The 21,822-nt window shown below is 49.9% G+C and overlaps 2 protein-coding genes across 2 annotated transcripts; both read left to right on the top strand.

Moving 5' to 3' along the window:
- Positions 1 to 1,031: 1,031 nt before the first annotated feature.
- Positions 1,032 to 2,060, top strand: LOC141478698 (olfactory receptor 14C36-like). Its single transcript, XM_074167683.1, has one exon. The coding sequence runs from the start codon at positions 1,101 to 1,103 to the stop codon at positions 2,058 to 2,060; it is 960 nt and encodes a 319-aa protein (XP_074023784.1). The 5' UTR covers positions 1,032 to 1,100.
- A 12,741-nt stretch (positions 2,061 to 14,801) lies between these two features.
- LOC141478697 (olfactory receptor 14J1-like) lies at positions 14,802 to 15,737 on the top strand. Its single transcript, XM_074167682.1, has one exon. The coding sequence runs from the start codon at positions 14,802 to 14,804 to the stop codon at positions 15,735 to 15,737; it is 936 nt and encodes a 311-aa protein (XP_074023783.1).
- The last annotated feature ends 6,085 nt before the right edge of the window (positions 15,738 to 21,822 follow it).

Below are 21,822 nucleotides of genomic sequence, written 5' to 3'. Positions count from 1 at the left end.
TTCATATCTTGGGGACTTAGTCCTGAGTCTCCCTCCCAGCAGCCCAAGCACCAAAGAGGAGAAATGCTCGCGTGTCTGACTGTGTCTCCCTGTCTCGACTCTCTTGGCAGGAGAACTTTGGCGTGTTCCCCTCTTGCCCCTGCTGCCCTTGTTCCTCCCCTTCTTTTGGCTGTGGTGGGGGGGTGAGGATTCAGGTGAAGCTCAGACACTGGTGTGTCCATGGATGAAAAGCATCCCAATGACCTTAATCTTTCAGGCTCTCGTGACTGCAATGTGTTGGGTGAGTGTAAGCCGACGCTCACATCAGGATATTCCATCTATAGGACAGTTGACTTGAGTCAACTCAAGTCAACATCCCCTTGCAGTGCCCTGTTGGGTGCCACGCTGCCCTCCAGAAGGGCACAGCTCTCCCTTTACATCTCTGTGGTTTTTAGGAGCCCCACGGAATAGACCTGACAGTGGCAAGGCCATGTCAGTCCTGCTGGAGGGCTGAATGTAGGCAGCTGCAATGAGCCCTGTGTGTCGCTGGCTGGGAGGGGAGAGCTGAGATCCTCCTCGGGTCCTGCGAGATGGGGTGGGGGGTTGGGAACAATACTGATGGATAGACGGGCTGTCCCCACTCTGTACTGAGGGACAGCCCTTTGGCTCTTAGGACCCACAAGGTTTTACATAGTGTGCAGCAGAAATGCCAAGGGTTTCTGTCTTAAAGACACTCCTCAGGTGTGGTGGGGAAATTAGAACAGAACAAACAGAGAAATAAAGTGCCCTCAGCTCTGTTCTGCAGTCAGGTGAATTGGGAATGACAAGGCTGAAAAGCCCTTTGATGCCATGAATGGATTTAATCTGAGATCGCCCCAGTTCCTATTTAACTATTGCTGTAGGACAGGACTGGATCCTGCAGAGCTAACACCTCCCTGATGGATCATCAGCCAGCTCCAACCAGTGTGTGCAAAAAGGATGCGACAAATACATTCCCAAAAGGGGAGAGGCAGTTGGCTGGGTCTCAAAGAGTGATTGAAGAGGCTTTTTTGAGAGAAGTCTGCCCTAACTTCTCACTGTCTTTCCTTCCATGGACAGGTCTCTAAGCCTAGGGGAAGATAATGTCCAACAGCAGCTCCATCACCCAGTTCCTCCTCCTGGCATTTGTAGACTCACGGGAGCTGCAGCTCTTGCACTTCGGGCTCTTCCTGGGCATCTACCTGGCTGCCCTCCTGGGAAACGCGCTCATCATCACCGCCATAGCCTGTGACCACCGCCTCCACACCCCCATGTACTTCTTCCTCCTCAACCTCTCCGTTCTTGACCTGGGATCCATCTCCACCACTGTCCCCAAAGCCATGGCCAATTCCCTGTTTGACACCAGGGCCATCTCCTACTGGGGATGTGTGGCCCAGCTCTTCTTCTTTCTCTTCTTTATCACAGCAGAGTACTGTCTTCTCACCGTCATGTCCTACGACCGCTACGTTGCCATCTGCCAACCCCTGCACTACGGGACCCTCCTGGGCAGCAGAGCTTGTGTCCACATGGCAGCAGCTGCCTGGGGCAGTGGGTTTCTCTATGCTCTCCTGCACACGGCCAATACATTTTCCCTACCCCTCTGCCAGGGCAATGTCCTGGACCAGTTCTTCTGTGAAATCCCCCAGATCCTCAAGCTCTCCTGCTCACACTCCTACCTCAGGGAAGTTGGGCTTGTTGTGGTCAGTGTCTGTTTATCATTTGGTTGTTTTGTTTTCATTGTGGTGTCCTATGTGCAGATCTTCAGGGCCGTGCTGAGGATCCCCTCTGAGCAGGGACGGCACAAAGCCTTTTCCACGTGCCTCCCTCACCTGGCCGTGGTCTCCCTGTTTCTCAGCACTGCAGCGTTTGCCCACCTGAAGCCCCCCTCCATCTCCTCCCAAGTTCTAGACCTGGTGGTGGCTGTTCTGTACTCGGTGGTGCCTCCAGCAGTGAACCCCCTCATCTACAGCATGAGGAACCAGGAGCTGAAGGAGGTCATTAGGAATCTGATTTCATGGATATTTTTCAAGAGGGAGACATTTACCACCTCTTTCCACAAATGACTCCCACACTATCTGATTCCATCTGGGTTTTTGTGTGTTTTGTTTGTTGGTTGGTGTTGAATTTTTAAACATTATCTTTATTGTCATTCATGGTTTTTATGTTTCTACACAAAGGTTTCATTTGTGTCACTGCACCTGAGACCATGTACCTGCTTGATGTCACCTGGTTCCCTTATAAAATTTAATTTAATAGTGGCTCCGAGCTGGCATCTTTCATAGCATCTCTGTAATAAAATGGGATCCCTTTCAGTGCAGTGCTTTCATACCAGGCTCCTTCTCCAAACAGGCCTGAGAACTGCACCCCTGAACTTCCTCTTCCTCCATCAGTTCAGGAATGAAAAGCTTAGTGTCTGTGACATTTTAGAGATGTAGAACTGGATTTTGGAGTCACCAGTCGGTGTTTGCTGACAGGTAAGATGGTGAGTGGAACTGAGGGATGTGCCCAGGCTTTTCACACAGGTTGTATTAAGGACATCCATCCTCTGGGAGGGGACTCTGGAGCGGTCTGGAGAGCATCCTGGTTCTCCTGGGTCAGCATGTTCCTGGTGTTGTGTTGAGATGGAAAAAGTTGGCAGAGATGGGTTTTGGGGCCATGAGTAGTGGAAAAGGGCCTACCTCCTCCAGACACTCTCCACTTCCTCCCCACCTCTCTACAGCAGGAATTCCCACAGAGGGACACACACACGTGTCCAGCTGTGGCCACCACACAGCTCACTGGAGGGGTATGAAAATTTAAGATGCTGGGGGATGACCATGCTCCTCCTAATAAATCCCCCTTTGCAGCTGGCCTTGCTCATGGTGAGCATGAACCACTGGCTCATATGGTGTCCCTCATAATGCCTAGGTCTTCTTCTCAGGGTCACTGCTCATCCTTTCAGGTCCTTTCAGGTCCTGATATACGAGGTTTATCTTCCCTCTGATGCAGGACTGGTGACTCCTCCTTGTAAAACTTCGGAGTTTGCTGCTGGCTGAATCCCAGAGTTTCCCAAAGTCCCTCTGGACTGAAGCTCCATTTGGTCCGTTCTTAATGTTTGCGTGCAGACAGCTCACAGTGGTTGTGGTGATCCATCAGCACAAGATAACAGCAAGAGCAGTTGCAGGGCACTACAGGAAATAAAGGACATTACTAGTTTTGTACTGACCAACATAGAAATCAGCACAACAACTGTGTCAGAAATATCTTTATGCCCTGTAGAGAGAGCACAAAGCAAGTAAAGGAGAACAACCAAAACAACATGGTGCCAGCGACTATTTAACTAATACAATAAATGTATATAACAAATTCATTTTAGCACGCTCTGGTCAGATCTGTCGTTATCTCAACCCTTCGTGTGCAACATCGATTGCCGAAAAGGACTGTCGTGGTTTAGCCTCAGCCACTCTCTCGGGCCGCCCAGCACCCCCCTGGCCATGAGGGGAGAATCGGAAGAAAAAGGCAAAACTTGTACGATGAGACAAAGGCAGCTTGTAATAAGTAACTAAGGGTAATTTGCTGATCAAACAGGTTAAGCAAGAGGAACGAACCCATTGTAGCAGTCTTGAGAACTTCCTATTTAACCAGAAGATACACGTCCACAATGTTACCTGGCAACACCAAACATGGGAACACACCAAATCCAGCCTGGAGACCAGGTATTAATCAAAACCTGGAAAGAAACCTCCCTAACACCCCGTTGGGAAGGACCCTTTGTTGTTTTACTTACCACAGATACGGCTGTACGGACAGCAGAAAAAGGATGGACTCATGCCAGCAGAATTAAGGGACCTATCTTCCCAGAAAGGTGGACCGTAACGTCAGAACCAGGAGACCTCCGAATGAAGATAAGGAAAAACGAGACCGGTAAATGAACCACTCCAGAAGGGAAGCAAGAAATAGTTACATCAATGGTTCCAAATACCACCTGGAAATACCCTACGAAAAGTATATTTTGCACCTTGGAGTGAGGAGAGAATACCTGACCAAACGGGGGGGGCTGGATTATACAAACTGACAGGATCTCCTCAGGTTTTTCCTTTTTGCTGTGAAACAGAGACAGAAATACCTGAATCGCCCAGTATAGATCTCCGTAGAATACCCTGCGTGAAACACCCCACTTCCGGACATTTATGTTGGGTTGTTTGCCGATGTTTAAATTGCGATAAAGAATGGTCCTGTGTTTCATTTAAGAGACAACCTTATTGTATGAAATGTCGCAATAATTTGACACATACCAGGGAACAACGGGCTCAAGCAGAGATTCGTAAATTATTTTGTGGGTGGGAATTGTCAATACCCGAGCTTTGGGAAATATATGAAACAGACTGGTATAGAGTTTTAAGACAGTGTGTTATAAGATTTGCCTGGAAACGGGCACAACAACCAAACAGGTGGAAATATATTTGAGAGGTAACTAACTCTTTAGACCTCGGAAATTATTGACAGGATAACAGCAAAATCCCCCTGAAGACTACCTGCTGCTGCCGAGAAGATATTAATATCCCGTTGCTCTCCGCAAAAGAGTAGACGAGGAAGGCAGAGAGGTACTGAACAGTGGGGGAAATGAAAGCTGGTATCCTATTAATGGTATTAATTACCACGACTTTAGAAAATGAACATCAACCCTTCAATTGGACCTTAGGTCGATGGGAAGATTCAATAGAAGTTCGGTATAATGTGACAGCCGGACCCCCAGAATTCCAAGTTAAATTGGAAGAATTAGTCTTTTATGAACTAGACCCACCCGGTCGACAAGAAAGAGCAATAAAACCTTTTTATCTCTGCCCCAGTTCGAATCCAGGGAAAAGCTATTGCAATTTCCCTAATCACTATTACTGTGCATATTGGGGATGTGAAACCATAGCTTCAAACTGGGATGTAGCCAGTAAAGATAGATTTTTAAATATAATATGGGGGCCCAGAGGATGCAACCCGCCAGCTTCTAGCTGGGATGGACACATAGAGGGCTCCCATCTTGGCAACTGTAAGCATGTTATATTAGAAATCCTGCAGCCTAATGACCATGGATGGTTATTTGGACGAACCTGGGGAATGCGATATTGGGAATCTGGAACTGATAGAGGAGGACTAATATTCATTCAAAAACGGGAAGTTAAAATACCACAAGCAGTAGGGCCCAATCGAGTCATCACAAAGCCAAAGGGAGGAAACTCCACAGCCTCAGTCACCCCAGGGACATACCTAACCTCTACAAATAAAGTGGAGAAAATACCCAAAGATGATGAACCCCTATGGGCTGTAATGAAGGCAGCCTATCAAGCTCTAAATGCAACAAATCCAAATTTTACCACTTCCTGTTGGTTATGTTATGATGTAAAACCCCCTTTTTATGAAGGGATAGCTGTGCCATCTCCCTTTAATACCTCTGCCGAGGAGAATCCCCCCAGATGTAATTGGAAAGAACGGAAAGCAGGGATTACTCTCCAACAGGTCAGAGGGAGCGGTTGGTGTATAGGAAAGGTGACGAATGGGGAAAGAGCTCTATGTACTAACCAAACTCAAAACTTTACATCTGATATTAAATGGATTCTGCCTAGTCCTGGGGCATGGTGGGTTTGTTCCATAACCGGATTAACACCTTGTTTGTCCACTGCTGTTCTCAAGAAAAATGCCTCAGAATTTTGTGTACAAGTTACTGTGGTACCTAGAATCCTCTTACATGGGGAAGAAACTATGTATTTACATTGGAGCAATTCAGGACATAAAATCAACAAAAGAGAGCCAATATCTGCAATTACTATAGCTACTCTACTTGGTTTAGGGGTCGCCGGGACCGCCACTGGCATAACCTCCTTGGTACAACAACAACAGAGTCTAACATCTCTAAGAGCTGCAGTAGACGAAGATTTGGCCCGAATAGAAAAATCTGTTTCCTATTTAGAGAAATCATTGACCTCATTGTCAGAAGTAGTTTTACAGAATCGAAGAGGATTGGACCTTTTGTTCATGCAAAACGGAGGATTATGCGCTGCCCTAGGTGAAGAATGTTGCTTTTATGCTGACCATTAGCTAACCTGAGAGAAGGTTTAGAGAAAAGAAAACGGGAACGAGAGGCTCAGTCCTCCTGGTATGAATCTTGGGTTAATCCGTCACCATGGCTGACTACCTTAATTTCTACTTTGGCGGGACCCCTCATAATGTTACTATTGGCTCTGACTTTTGGACCCTGTGTCATTAATAAACTTGTAACCTTTTTTAAAGGCAGGTTAGAAAAAGTGCAGCTAATGCTGATGAAGCAATCGGAACTGGAAATGAAAATTATACCAAACGAAAATCCTGAATTAGATGCCGCTTGTGAGGTATTGTCTAGGTTTGATCAGCAAATCACTTATAAATAAAAAAAAGGGGGGATTGTAATAAGTAACTAAGGGTAATTTGCTGATCAAACAGGTTAAGCAAGAGGAACGAACCCATTGTAGCAGTCTTGAGAACTTCCTATTTAACCAGAAGATACACGTCCACAATGTTATCTGGCAACACCAAACATGGGAACACCCTGTTTGACAAGAAAGGCTTAACCACAATGTCATCAGAATGTGTTACCTTGAGCGAATGTTAAACCGTTAATGTCGTGCTAACGTGTGCCATTGTACCAATCAACCCTGAAAAGAATAGATTGTATAAGCTGATTCTGTGACGATATCTTATCGAAATTGCCCCAAGCAAGAAGCCCCTCGGAAGAAGCCGAAGAGGGGCGTACCGAAGATGTTGCAATCGACCTCTGTGAAGATAAAAGGAGTCGTTTAGCTTGCCTGAATTTGCGAGTCTTTGGTGGAGCTGCGACTCCCCGGCCGCCCAGCGCTGCTTTTGCTTTCCTACCTTAATAAATATTTAATAAATCTATTTCGGACTCGATTTGTCTTAAAATTCAACTATAACAACACAGTTACCAGGAAGACTGAGCCTGAGTCAAATCCATGGTAGAAGATACAAGGACAAGAGGCAATGGGCTGAGAAAAGGGATGGTCAAGCCAAACAAGGAGGAACTTTTTCCAGCATGAGGATAGTCAAGCACTGGAAGCTGTTTCCCAGAGAGCGTGCAACAGCTCTGTCCTGGAAAGGGATCCAGACATCTTTGAACAAAGCCCTGACCCTTCAGGTCTGACCCTGTTTTCAATGGGAGGTTGGTCAAGACACCCTCCAATTCCCTTTGAGCCTGAATGATGCTGTCCTCCTCCTGTCCTTCCATCTGCAGGCTGAGATATTTCCCCTCTTGGAGCAGACATTCTGAAAAACCACTCCAAATCTGGAAAGACTCTTCAATGCTCCAAGGACAGTTGGGTTGGGAAAAAAAACCAAACCAAAACAAAAAACTATGCTGGATTAGTTTTTCACAGAGACAGTTTTAAAGGGTCAAAGTAGATTCAATGCATGAATTCTGACAGTCAAGTTACAAAGAGAGAGAAAAAAAGTTAACAAAATCTTTGTCAGTAAAGAAAAACTCCCCCAGCCTGTGGGATGTCCTCATTAGTTGGCCCTCTAGGAACTGGGATCCTTGGGCTTCTTGGTCTTAAGTGGGAGCTCAAATCCTGAACTGGAAGGACAACATTGGCTGCAGGTACACACCGTTTTCTTGACACGACTGTGAGCACGGACCCAGTTGATGAAGTTTCTCACACAGGTCACGGAGGAGGGCAGGATGTCGGGGAGAGGGGCACACGCTTCAGTTTCCCAAATCCCATGAGTTTTCCCAAACCATCCTTCTCTGTCATTGTTGAGACGGACAAATGACACGGACAGCACTCTTCTGAAGTTCAAGCAGTAACAGACTAACTTTTATTGCCACACGTACTTTCTCATATACTCTTTCTTAACACGTGTTCTTTTACTACTGATTACATATTGTCATAACAATATGTCATTGGTTAACTTTTGCAAACATCAAAGCTACTCCTTATCTTGTCAGTCTCCAGCTGGTTCCTTGAAGTTGTTTACTTCTCAGGATGTTTTCTACTCCCTTCTTTCTCAAGGATATATTTCAATATCTGCAAGGTCAATTCCTGACTCCATACCCTCAATCAAGGGGTCCACACCCCCCGTAGTCTCCCACACTTCTCTTGACCTCTGGCATCCTATTTCTTGAGATGCAAAGCTGGCGGGTCTTCTGTTGATAAAGCATCAGTGATCCTTCCAGTGATTCTGTGATTTCCTTTAGAGTGGCAAAAAATAATAATAATGATGAAAAGAAATGTTAAAGTAACAGTCTACTTCCACAATAGCAAATCTGGACAATGGCAATTAAATTAGTATTTGCCATATAAGGTATGATATCCCATCCTGAAGTACATATCGAAAGTGGTTCAGATGAAGGGTGGTCTTGCAAAAGTCACCCCTTGTGTCCCCGTGTGGCACAGACGCTGCTGGTTTCCCTCTCCAGAGAGTGGCAGAGGCCGGATCACCTTCTCAGAAGAGGCTCCTTGCCAGGGAGCCACGGCCATGGGGGGACCTCACCTGGTTCTTACTGGCACTTCACTCAACTGCTATTTGGATACATTTGGTGCTTTTCTGGGATGACTATTCCTGCACAGAGGATCATAAAAAGATGACTGTTTCTTAAGAGATGGTGAAAAAGGCCCTGTTTGGCCAAGAAAGCCCACCATGTGCTCTGGAGGGAGCGAGGAAGATTATAAAAAGCACTAGGAAAGTCCAAAATGCTCTTCCAAAGGGCGAGTGGCCCTGAGCAGTGGTGATTGGCCACGTGTAAGTCTGTTAGAGAGGGTCAAGCAATGTCAGCGAGAAGCAAGGGGATGGCTGATGGCTTTAGCCAATCCTTACAGCCGTGTCTGAAGCCAGCCGTGGGAAGCAGTGGATGTTTGTGGGTAGAGGCTGAGGAAGAGGCTTCTCCTGAGACAATGGCAGGAAGGAAGACCCTTCCTCTGCAAACCAGGGGTGATACAGACATTCACCTCTTGTGTGCCTGCCTCAGCCTGGCGGATGGGGAATGCCCACTGCTGGGGGTGGCTGTTCTTAGGAATGCCCCATGGGCTGACAACTTGCTCCTTTCCCCTCCTTCACTGCCCACACTTGGATGGACTTCAGGAAACATCCATGAGCCTGGAGGATGCACAAACCTCCTGGGCTGAGGTCTCAGCGCTGCAGGGGCAGGGGAAGGGTTTGTGAGACACATGGGCGTGCAGGGAGAGAGCAGTGTGGGGGGAGCAGTGAGTGTGCTAAAGGCAGGAAGAAGAAATGGAATATTGGGGGTTGGCTGTTCAGTGCTGGGATGTGGAGCTACAGAGAGGATTCTGGCATGGATTCTCCAGGATTCTGGAGCTTGGAAATCTTGGGGATAAATGAGCAGTAGCAAGGCTTTGGAGGAAACCAGGTGAGATGTGGGGAACTCACTGGCATTGGCAAATCCTCAGACACCCACATTTTGGTGTCGGAAACAAGGAAGCAGGCACAGGCACAGGACAGTGTAGCTGTGGTGGGGATGGCCAAGGGCCTTGGTGGGGCGTTGACACCCCAACAGATCTGAGGCCCTTGTTCTCTTGCCTGTGGCTTCTGTCTCTTCCACTGAGACCCAGGAGAGAACACAAGGTCCTTACAGCTCCAGTGCCTCGTTGCCTCCTCAGCCACCCCCCATAAATCCTGGGAGGTGCCCTACTGCTGACCTGCACCTGGCAACACACACTCCCAATCACATTGCCCCCAGGAAGAGCCCCGAACATGCCAAGAGGGAAAGGAGCCCCATCTGTAGGGGATGTGGGTAAGGACGTGGCCTTCCTGCTTGGAAGAGCACATCAAGGGCTTCCACAGTGATCTCTACATTTAAATTTTCCATTGTACCAAGTGTCTCCAACTTCCTGCTTCACCAGCCCCCAGGGACAGGACCCTTGTCTGCTCATTCCCTCCATGGTTTCTTCAGTGATGGACTTCAGCAGGGCCTGCAAACACTCTCAGAAACCTGGAGGTTTGCTGCTGGCTCTTAGTCCTCTAGAGACTTGGTCAGCCTTTAGAGATCTGCAGTTCAGGAACTCGGCACCAGAGGGTTCATTAACATGCAAAACGCCCTGAGGAGCCAAGCCAGGCCATAATTTTCCTTTCGTCTTCAATTCTTCTGTGGTTAATTAGAGAGCTTTCGGGAGTGGAGACAAAGCGAAAAGATGTCAAGGCGAAGAGGCCAAGTGCATGAAATGCTTGATTTCAACTTGCCAATTCTGCATTAACGCCAAGGAATTTGGGTTACAGGAATGTCTCCAAGTAGAGTCTGCACCATCCAGACCCATGTGGATGGGCTGGCAGAGCCACCCCCAGCAGGGGGATCCCCATCGCCCACGCTGAGGCAGTCAGGATGCAAATATCTGCAGTGCCCACTTGTCACAGGCCTCCAGGCAGAGGGTGACTCATTCCCATGACCCTCGAAGCCTGGATCAGCTCGTTGTGCTTTTGCTGTCTTTCCCTTCATCTGTCAAGCCCATGGGAGCTTTGGCTTTGACATCGTCCCTACGTCCTGGGACAAGGTTTCTCAATTCCTCCTCTGCAGCTTCCCTGCTTCCACCTCCTCTGTGCTGCCTCTTTGTCCTGGAGCTCAGACAGTTCCAACAAGCAGCCTCCTGAGACGGTGGCTTCTTTTCAAGGGGAGTTGGAGAGATCATTTTTGTGCCTGGAGGAGGCTGTCCTGTAAGGCCTATCAGATTTTCCATCATCCTTCAGCCTTCAGAGCTGCTTCCCATGGCACCACTCGCATCAGTCTCCCAAGTACATCAAAGTCTTCTTCTCTGGAGTCCACCCATTTTTGCTCTGCTGCTGGCCTTCCTCACTCCTCTTCGGCACCTGGGACCCCACTATTTCCTGGTGACAGCAGCCAAGGCTGACACTGATTTTCACCTCCCTGACCACTCTCTATTTATATTTGTTTTTTGCCAGGACCAGGTCCAGGTGAGCATCACCCTTGTTTGCCCACCTGGCAGCTGTGTTAAGAAGTTGTCCCAAGGTCCTCCAGGCTGCTGGCACCCTGTGTCTTTGCCTGGCCAGTGAATGCCAGGGCAACTACTCTTCCCCATAGGAACCTGCTCATTGACTTGGAGACTTCTTCAGGTTGCTGTTAGAAGACTTATTCTGCCTACTGTGCCCGATCAAGTGGGTTATAATGGCCAAGACATTTTCACCCTTACTGGCTTCTCCTCTCATCCTCACTCACACAAGCTCACTCAACCCTTGAGTAGCTGCCCTGAATTCTGTTAGGCAATGAGGGGCTGAACTTGGGACAAATGCCATTGTAGTCACTGGAGATTGAGTAAATTCGGCTGATGGAAAAGAGAGAGACCTTGCTCTCCCTACAGGACATGACTGCAGTCCATTCATATGAACACCTCTGTGAACTGCCATGAACATCAGGAGTAGGAAAGGTTCCTTTTATTTGGACATCAGCTGTCATTTCACTTGGCTAAAGGATTTCCCACCAGGCTCATGTACGATCCCCGAGATGTTTCCCCGTCTCTATCACCGTCCCCATTAGAGCTTGCAGTTTCCTGCGTGTACCTTGCACCACCTCTGGCAACTGGAATGTTCCCAGGCATTTGCATCTGAACATTTCACTCCCGCCCTCCATCTCCATTACTTAGCGTGGGAGTGGAGAAAAGAGGCTCCCATGCAGGTGCCTATTTTGTGCACAGCTCAACACCTGAGGAAAGAGGAATCCCATCTCCTGTGGGCTTCTAGCAGGCATGGGCGGGAGCTGAGTCTCCGTCAAATGCTAGGAATAGAAACGCAGGATGAGATGCCTCGATTCCCTCAGCTGAATCCCTTCCCTCAGCAGGGGTAAAGGAGATGCCTGTCTGTCCCCGTCTGGCTGTCCTGTCTAATGATGGGCCAAGGAAAGTTGATATTTAGAGGTAACTCTCCCTCTCAGCAGGGAAATGACACTTCTGGAAAGGAGTGTCTCTATCCAGCTGAGAGAGAGAACATCAGGGATTGCATCAGCAGGTTCCCCGGCAGCCCCAGGGACACCTCAAGGGATTTTAGAGGGGGGCAGAAAAGGTACTGCCTTGGGCTGTTGCTCTGCTGCTGAGCTGGGCCGGGCTCCTGGGATGGAGGGAGCTCCTGGCTGTGGGGCAGCGCGGCAGAGAGACAGCTCTGCCCAGGAGCAGCTCCTCTGCCAAGCGCAGCAGGGCTGAGGGCACTGCCTGCAGGCACCGAGGGGAGAGGAGGGAAGCAAGACAGAGGCTAAAGGCAGCCTGGGGTGGGAGGACAGATGAGAGCTCGCCTGGAGAGAAATCTTCACAGCCCTTGACAGGGTAAGTCTCTGGCTGCAGGGCAATGCAGCTGCGGTTCCTGGAAAGACCTCCTAAAGCTGGCACATCCCACAGCCCATGGGATCTGTCAGGAGGACTCTCAGTTTCCCCCGCGTAGAAAAAGGACGTGCTTTGGAGCACGGCTTCCCTGCTGTACCCTCAGCCGGCCAGGGCATGTCGGCTGCCTTCCCCTGGGGGAGGCTGCAGAGTGTGAAGCCGGGTGTGCAGCCAGGAGTACTCAGGGCTGTCCTTCAGAGCAGGGTCTCTGCACCGCAGGGGGCTGTGTGCCAGCGCAGGGACTTTGTCTCTTGCCAGGGTCAACACTCAGTCTGCCCAGGTTGTTCCCACAGCGGTGTGGGGAGAAGCTCTGGGGAGAAGCAGGAGAGGGTCCTTCTGCTGTCAAGACGGTGTTGAGTTGGTCAGGGCTGCTCACAGCTCCAGATCACCCCTACACGCTTCCAAGGGAACTATTTCCTCAGGTTGTGTTTCCAGTTTCTTATCCGGGGGGTGCGGGGAGAGAGGTGGAAAAAGGGATGAATGTGTAAGGATCTCTCAAGTTTGCAGAAGTCACTGTGATTCCTGAGCTGCAACTTTGAGGCATCAGTTGGTCTAAAAGAAGCCTCCTAAGGGGCCTTCAGCCGCTCCTCTGCCCATGGAGAGCACCAGCATCACCTCTGCTGGACCATCAGGGTTGCTCTGACCTGCCCTTTTGCACCTGCGAACAGGAACATGAACCCAGCCCCTGCCCTGCAAACAGGCAGGTGTCTGTAGGGCCAAGGTGAGTGCACAGAGGTTGGGATGGGCTCTGTGAGTGCTGACAGGGAAAAGACACGGCACAGGGAGACACTTCCCAGGAGGAAAATCTCCTGGCAGCAGGGATATGACCAGGGAACGAGAGGAAACTTAAGCCAGAAATGTTGTGGGAGGGAGAATTCCGCAAACGCCGTACGATCCCCTCCAATGCAGACCCCTTCCCCTGAGCAAGCCCCCCCGTGCCTCCTCTCCCACCAAAGCCTCTGCCCTCAGGGCTGTGGGGTCCAAGGCATGAACCACCTCCTCTGCAGCCGGAGCTCCAGCAGAGCCGTGGTGCAGCTCTCCAGCCACGTGCCCCGTTCTCCCTGCGGAGCAGCGGGGCTGAGAGCGACTGCCCGGCAGCGTCGGTGTCTGGGAGGTGACAGGCACGGCTGGGTACGGGTGATGCTGTCCCGAGCGCCCGGCTGCCTCTGCCCTGGCCTCCTTCAGCCAGACCCTCGCTGCAGTTTCCCTTGTTTCTCCACTTGTCTGTGTTATTGCTGCTCTTTTCTTGTTCTCACTCTCAGGCTCTCTGGGGATGGGAGTTTCAGCTGCAGAGTCACACATTATCTTGTGCGTCCTCCCATGCAGGTGTGTCCATGGGAACAAGGGTCCCAGCTTTCCTCTCGCCTGTGCGGCTGTGGACAATGCAGCCTGTGGGGCTGGGGAATCAGCTGGTTTTCCCTTGGTGAGATAACATCGTGAAAAAACTGATGTATCTCCTTGAGGTGTCCTTCCAAGCTGTGAGCTGCCCTCCGGGATGCAAATCTGTCCCATAGCATCTTTGTGTTACCTGAAAGCCCCATGGAGAAGCGCAGAGACGCTATGACCAAGGAAATGCTGTTGGGTTGGTGAAATGAGCCCTGTGTGTCCTGGGCTGGAAGTGGTTGCTGAGACGTTGAGAAAGGGCGAGACATTTAGTTGTCTGCAGTGGATCCCTCTGCTCTCAGCAGGTTCTGCTGACGTTTCAGGGAAACATTGAGGGCGTGTGATCGCCCTCCATCTCAGAAAGGCGCAAGCCCAGTGTGTCAGGGGCTGAGGGACAGCCCAGCTCCCCTCGCTCTGTACTAAGCCACAGGCAATCCTCTTGCCTTGCAGGATTCTCTCTGCTCTCCCTGAGTGCAGCAGGAATACTGAGGGTTTCTGACATCCCACAATGGGACGGAGGGAATTTTTTTTTCAAAAAAGCTCTCAGTTGGCCTCTGCCTCCCTCACTCCTTCGAAGAGGGAGTGCAGGTACTGGCACACCCTTGTGCATTGGGCATGGTTTTATCTGACAAAGTCAAACACCAGGACTGGCCCCTGCTTCCAGCGTTCCCGTGAACTCTCTGCTGCAGAGCAGGGCTGACTCCTCGGCACCAGTGGGCAGAGGCCCAGCTCCTCATGGCACGTTCAACCAGCACGGTAGCAGAGCTTCAGCCATGGAGCTGAGGGAAGCTCTCCTAGAAAAGGAATACAGGGGGTAAGGCGTGTAGCAGGGAAGGGTCTGTAGGAAAAGGCTTTGGTTTTGCTGCTAAAAGTCTCCATTAACTTGTCAATGACTTTTCCTCCTTGCAGGGGTCTCCATGCCCAGAGGCAGCAAATGTCCAACAGCAGCTCCATCACACAGCTCCATGGGGTTCCATGAGAACTGGAGTAGGTTTTGCTCTGAGACGTCCACCGTAACTTGTCACTGCCTTTTTTCCTTGGACAGGTTCCAATGCGCAGAGGAAGCAAATGTCCAACAGCAGCTCCATCACCCAGTTCCTCCTCCTGGCATTCGCAGACACACGGGAGCTGCAGCTCTTGCACTTCGGGTTCTTCCTGGGCATCTACCTGGCTGCCCTCCTGGGAAACGCACTCATCATCACCGCCATAGCCTGTGACCACCGCCTCCACACCCCCATGTACTTCTTCCTCCTCAACCTCTCCGTTCTTGACCTGGGCTCCATCTCCACCACTGTCCCCAAAGCCATGGCCAATTCCCTGTTTGACACCGTGGCCATCTCCTACTGGGGATGTGCTGCACAGCTATTTCTGTTTTTCTTCTTCATTGGTGCAGAGTACTCCCTTCTCACTGTCATGTCCTACGACCGCTACGTTGCCATCTGCCAACCCCTGCACTACGGGACCCTCCTGGGCAGCAGAGCTTGTGTCCACATGGCAGCAGCTGCCTGGGGCAGTGGGTTTCTCAATGCTCTCCTGCACACGGCCAATACATTTTCCCTACCCCTCTGCCAGGGCAATGTCCTGGACCAGTTCTTCTGTGAAATCCCCCAGATCCTCAAGCTCTCCTGCTCACACTCCTACCTCAGGGAAGTTGGGCTTCTTGTGGTCAGTGCCTGTTTAGCATTTGGGTGTTTCGTTTCCGTTGTGGTGTCCTATGTGCAGATCTTCAGGGCCGTGCTGAGGATCCCCTCTGAGCAGGGACGGCACAAAGCCTTTTCCACGTGCCTCCCTCACCTGGCCGTGGTCTCCCTCTTTGTCAGCACTGGCATGTTTGCCTACCTGAAGCCCCCCTCCATCTCCTCCTCACCCCTGGATCTGGTGGTGTCATTTCTGTACTCGGTGGTACCTCCAGCTGTGAACCCTCTCATCTACAGCATGAGGAACCAGGAGCTGAAAGACACATCGAAGAAGCTGATTCTGTCACTGATCTCTCAGCAGCATTAACCTGCCCGTGTCTCTTCAGAAGTGATTTCAGATTCATCTGGGGAACTTCCTGGGCTTTGGGCCTTTTCTCTGTGATAACCATGTGTGTCCAGGAACGTTCCATTTCCCCAGAGGCATGAACCCAGCTCTTCTGACCCTGAGGCCTGTTCACGTGTGCCTGGCACAGGGGTACAGCTGACCTCCCATCTCATGTCTCTTTAATAAAATGGGATTTCTTCAGTGCCGGTGTCTGGAGGTTTGGCTCTTCTTCCAAAGCTGAGCTCAGGCTGAGGAAGTTGTCCTCACAAGGCCACGCTGCTTTGTTTGGGTTCTCCATGGGATGAGGGAAGAGTGTTAGGCAATGGGACAATGTGGGGCAATGTATTAGGGAACGGGCCCAGGCTGAGCCTTCACCCGTGGGTGCCCAGTTCCCCCGGAAACGGTGAATGATCCACAGGGATCTGCCTGGGACTGTCCCTCCATGGCTTTCAGTCATCACAGCCAACTCGCTCTGCGGAGCAGAAACAACAGTGCAGGACCCTGTGGAGATCGTGGGGAGGGGGCAGGAGCGGCAAATGAGGCCAGATCAGACAAAGTTCCCTGGTGAAATGTTCTCTGGGGACAGGGACACCCTTGGAGAAGAGCAAAGGAGCATCTCTGTGCATCCAAGGTGGAAAAAAAAAGACGACAAAGAGAAATCAATCTCTGCATGCACCAGCTCAGGGCAGGCTTCTCTAGGGATGGAGCAGTCTGAGGAGCTCCGGGGCCTGGAGTCTTCTCCTGGAAGAGGGGCTGACACAGAGGGGCTTGCTGTCAGTGGTCAGGATGTCTTGGAGACAGGCGCAGGGGACACAGGGAGACACTGGTCTCTGCCATCTCATGCCATGTCCGGCCCTCAGCCCTGGGGCCAATGTGGGGCTGAGACATCTCTCTGCCCCCCAGGAGCTACTGTGGCCATCAGAGGGGCTGAGGCTGTGGGGCTGAGTCTGCAGAGCTTTGCAGAACCCATCAATGGGCACTGCCACGGGGTCAGCCCAGAATGGGCTGCTTTTCTGGGCTGGACAGGGGAGAGATGGGGGAGAGGGACAAGAAGCAAGAGGGAGAACCAGAGAGAGACTGGGATGGGCTTGAAAGTGCTTGGAAGAGGAACACACTAAAGTTAGCTGAACGCCCTGCCCATGCAGGGTGAGGAGTCACACAAGGGGGTTGGTGTTGCAGAGCCAGGGCTCGTAGAAGGCATCTGAGACTTGCAGACATGGGAGAGAGGAGGCTGGTCTGTGCCTTTGGTGGCATGGGCAGTTGAGGAAGGTGTCACAGAGCATTTGTAGCACGCCAAATCTTTCGCACTGGCCACTTCCAGCACCGGCAGCACACCCCAAGTTTATGGGTGAATTTTCCTGTTTGGCCATCTCCATCCTCCTGCCGGGCTCAGTGCCTGCATCAATTTTCTTGAAGCAAAGGACCACCAAGATGGTCAGGGTCAGCCTTTCCCATGAGGAGACGCTGAGGGAGATGAGCTAGTCCAGCCTGGAGAAAGGAAGGCTGAGAGGGACCTCATTGCAGCCTGCCAGTACCTAGGAGGACTTTATGGAGAACAGAGAGCCAAGCTCTTCACCAGGGTGCATGGTGGGAGGACAAAAGACGGTGGGTGGAAGGTGAAAGAGAAGAGGCTCAGCCTGCAGATAGGAAAGCGCTTTTCCCCATGAGCTGAGCCAAGCATTGGAGCAGGTCGCCCAGAGATGCTGAGCAGACTCCAGCCCTGGAGGTTGTCAAACTTTTTTCAAACTGGTCCAAGCCTTGAACAACGTGGCCTGACCATGTTTCTGACAGGCTGGAACGGAGACCTCCCAAGGCCCCTTCCAACCTGAGCTGATACTATGAACCTACGACCTCACGCCCTTTTTCTGATAACAACAGAGCAAATGCTTACGGGGCACGAATCTCCCTCTGCTGTATGTGACCCCCTAAAACAAAACCTCAGCCAGTGACGAGAGGTCGGTATCACGGTGTGACTCTCTGTGCAAAGACTGAGGGGTGTCATTGACAGTCCTGGGCAGGAACTGTTTTGGGGACACGGGGCTCTATGCAAGGCACAAAATGACCGTTTTTTTTTTTTTTTTTTCAATGCTGCAAGCCTCATCAAAGAAGAAGTAAAGAAAAGATGCAAAGAAAAGAAAATATACTTTTCAGCTTTTAAAATTATTTGCGGATTTTTTTCCTTTTACTTTAATATAATAGTCAAAGGGGGGAATTTGTGTCCTTGCTCTTCTTTTTTTTTTTTTTTTAAAAAAAAAAAAAAAGAAAGTGTGTTCCAGAACTGGGATTGGATGTAGGACACAAATACCTTCAGCTACAGAGGCACAGATACCTCCTGCCAGCATAGATGCCCTGGACAAGTGCCAGCGCACTCCTGACTTCTCCCGTCACTCAATCAGCCAGAGCTTTTTGAAACATTCCATCAGGTACCAACTGTCGTGGTTTGGCCTCAGAGGACAACAAAGAACCACGGGGCAGCCGTGCTCTCTCAAGCCCCCCCCACGGCCATGAGGGGAGAATCGGAAGGAAAAGGCAAAACTCGTGGGTTGGGACAAAGGCAGTTTAACAGAACAACAAAGGGAACAAGAAAACAATAACAGTAACACGGATAGTGATGCCGTGAAAGTCGAAATCAGGACTCAAGAGTGGGGATGACTATTAAGCAGGTATTCTTTATTGCAGCGCTGGACGCACAGGGGATCGCTCCTCCAAATGTGCGCGCCAAAAGCCATGAGTTACACAGCTTATACACAAGTTAAACATACATATTCATTATTCTTCCCAGAACTCATTGTCATACGTTGCCACCCACTCCCGCATGCGTCTTTCAGTCTCTTGCTGGTCTTCAAAGACCTCTGGTGGTCGCTTACTTCATCCCTTCCTCTTCATCACTGTATCCTTTTGGTGAACTGCAGTCATCTACTTCTCTATTCTTGCTGACAAAGTGGCAAGGCTGGTTTAGGCTGGCTCTGCATGCCTTGGTGGTCTCGACACATCCTGTTCTCAGAGATAAGTTCCTCTTGGAAGATAACAAGGTGCTGACCTGTACAATTGCTAGTTGCATACGTGCTTAGGCCCCTGTTTGCATTTAGCCAAGTTAGAAAAACAAAGACTCACAGTATTTGCTAACTCACTGTTTGTGCTAAGAGCGGTTTAGTTGTGTCAAGCAAACCTTCAAGCCATACTCAGCCCTATTCCTTCATTCAACCCCCGCTTTTCTTTAAGCTACAGCAAATTCTTTTGCAAAATCTTGTTTACAGTCCACAATACATGTACTGGTTGAGCAAGAGTCCGTACTTTCCACCACATCCAAAGGTCGAGAGCAGTCAACAGTAGGGCTACAAGGATCAGCACTAGTACAGGATGCACTGGGAAGTTGAAAAACGGTGCCGCGGTTGGAGATTTTAATGAGGTATTTAGAAAAATGTCCCACCAGTGGTGTTCCCCGGTTTCCTCGATGGTTGTAGTGATGTTCCTTATTTCCAGAGTATCGTGCTGGACTTGCCATAATGTTCGTTTAGAAGTTTCTTTCACTTTCTCTAGCAGTGAGTATACTTGCTTCACATCAAATTTACATGCTATATCAACTGAGCTGTTTTCTCTTATTTTATAGGATGGTATTTGTCCTTAATCTCCCCAGTCTCTCCTAATTTGGCCATCAATTTGTAAAACTGTGTATACCTTAGTTTCTTCATCTGTGATATTCAGACCTACATTAACCAAGTATCCATTCCTGGTCCAGTCTTCAGGGTCGGGGACATCATCTAGACCTTGACGGGTGATGCAGTTCTCTGTCCAGCTGTGATGCAGAAGATCATGATAATGATTTCCGGAATCGCAGTTTTGCTGGTCCAGTACATTCAGAGGTCCATTTCTGCTCAAGTGGGGGATCTTCCTCACACTTTGGAGCCTTCCATTGTTTACGTCTTTGTAATCTTAGTTTTAAAGGTCTTAAAGGTTCCGAAGTCCACTGCTTATCTGGAGCCTTTTTCACTCGGGAGCAGTGAATCCAGGCCGGCTGTTCTTTTTACTTTGATTGCAGTGAAGGTGGTCAGTAGCACTTGGAATGCTCCGTTCCACTTTTCTTCTAGTGGGTCACCTGAAAAATTCTTAATATAAACCCAATTTCCAGGACTAAAGGGATAGATAGGATGGTCCAGTCCCTTAACTCTGGTTCCTAAGTCATTCTTATTGATTTTCTCTAATGAAGGGAGCAGGCAGTCTAGGAGGTTCCTTGAGTGTATGGAAGATACCTTCCTGACACAACTGGTAGGAGAGCCTACCAGGGGAGGCGCCTCACTAGACCTACTTTTCACAAACAAAGAAGAACTAGTGGGAAATGTGGAGGTAGGAGGCCGTCTTGGGCTTAGCGATCATGAAATGGTCAAGTTTTCAATTCTTAGTGAGGTAAGGAAGGGGGTGAGCAAAACCTCCACCTTGGACTTCCGGAGGGCGGACTTTAGCCTGTTCAGAGCCCTGGTTGGGAGGGTCCCTTGGGAGAGAATCCTGCAGGGCAAAGGGGTCCAGGAGGGCTGTACGCTCTCCAAGAAGGAAATCCTAAAGGCCCAGAAGCAGGCTGTCCCCCTGAGGCACAAAATTAAAGGGTGGGGAAAATGGCCGGTCTGGTTGAACAAAGAGTTTTTGATGGGACTTAGAGGAAAAAAGGAGGGTTTACCACCTTTGGATGAAGGGACAGGCAACTCAGGAGGAGTACAGAGATCTTGTTAGGTTACACAGGGAAAAAATTAGGAAGGCAAAAGCCCAGCTGGAACTCAACCTGGCCATTAATATAAGGGACAACAAAAAAAGTTTTTATAAATGCATCAACAAAAAGAGAGTCAGGGAGAATCTCCATCCCTTACTGGATGCGGGGGGAAACATTGCGACCAAGGACGAGGAGAAGGCTGAGCTACTTAATGCCTTCTTTGCCTCCGTCTTCAATAGTCAGACCAGCTACCCCCAGCGTGTACAGCTTCCTGGGCTGGAAGATAAGGATGGAGAGCAGAACAACCCCCCCATCTGTGATTCTGTGAAAGAGACACAGTGAAAGAAATGCTCTCTTTGAACAGCTCCAACTGCACTAATCCCAAAACGTCAGGGTTTCAGGAGCATGTTCAAGTAGACTCTTCAGCATCTAGATCTGCCCATTTTTCATTGTCTGTGGGGTAAATTACATGTGACCCCACTGTCGTGAAGGCAGGGATGAGAGTGATCTGCTCCAGTGTTGGACATCATGGGTGCAATTGCCCAGGTTTCCCTTCAAGTCAAAGGAGAGAAAGAAATCTGTTGTCTCCACTGAGGTGCCCTGGCCTATCCTGTCTGTCCACCAGCTCCTGCTCCAGAAAGGCTCCCATAGCTCCTGGGTCACATTTCCCAGTCCCTTGTGGAGGCTTCAGCTACTTCTATACAAGTATACATTTATGCAGCCATTTCCAAAAACACATTTCGTTCCAACACTTGGAATGGAGAAGCTGTGCTCTGAGGACATGTTTATTTGAATACATTTCATGTCTATATCTCATATCTAAAGGGACCTGGGAGCAATGAAGTTTGGATAAGTTGGATGGATCCTGCTTTTCTCTCTTTGCTGTCAATTGATGGCCCCACCTGCTGGCACCTCCCTCATATCGTCCCTTTTTATTAGATTTATAGATTCATAGATTGGTCCAGGCCAGAAGGGACCTCCAAAGGTCATCTAGTCCGACCTCCCCGCAGTCAGCAGGGACACCCCCAACTAGACCAGGTTGCCCAGGGCCTCGTCGAGCTTCACCTTGAATATTTCAAGGGAAGGGGCCTCAACCACTTCCCTGGGCAACCTGTTCCAGTGTTCCACCACCCTCATGGTAAAGAACTTTTTCCTAATATCCAATCTAAATCTCCCCCTCCCCAGCTTAAAACCATTGCCCCTCGTCCTGTCACTGCAGGCCTTTGGAAACAGACCCTCCCCAACCTTCCTGTAGCCCCCCTCAGGTACTGGAAGGCCGCTATGAGGTCTCCCCAGAGCCTCCTTTTCTCCAAGCTGAACAACCCCAGCTCCCTCAGTCTGTCCTCATAGGAGAGGTGCTCCAGC

Source organism: Numenius arquata, unplaced genomic scaffold (genome assembly GCF_964106895.1).
Source record: "Numenius arquata unplaced genomic scaffold, bNumArq3.hap1.1 HAP1_SCAFFOLD_51, whole genome shotgun sequence".
NCBI lineage: Eukaryota > Metazoa > Chordata > Aves > Charadriiformes > Scolopacidae > Numenius > Numenius arquata.
This window is presented reverse-complemented; position numbering and strand designations above follow the sequence as displayed.

What these genes read in the sequence shown, in the direction of transcription:
- LOC141478698 (XM_074167683.1), top strand. Translation starts at nt 1,101, where the DNA reads ATGTCCAACAGCAGCTCCATCACCCAGTTCCTCCTCCTGGCATTTGTA.
- LOC141478697 (XM_074167682.1), top strand. Translation starts at nt 14,802, where the DNA reads ATGTCCAACAGCAGCTCCATCACCCAGTTCCTCCTCCTGGCATTCGCA.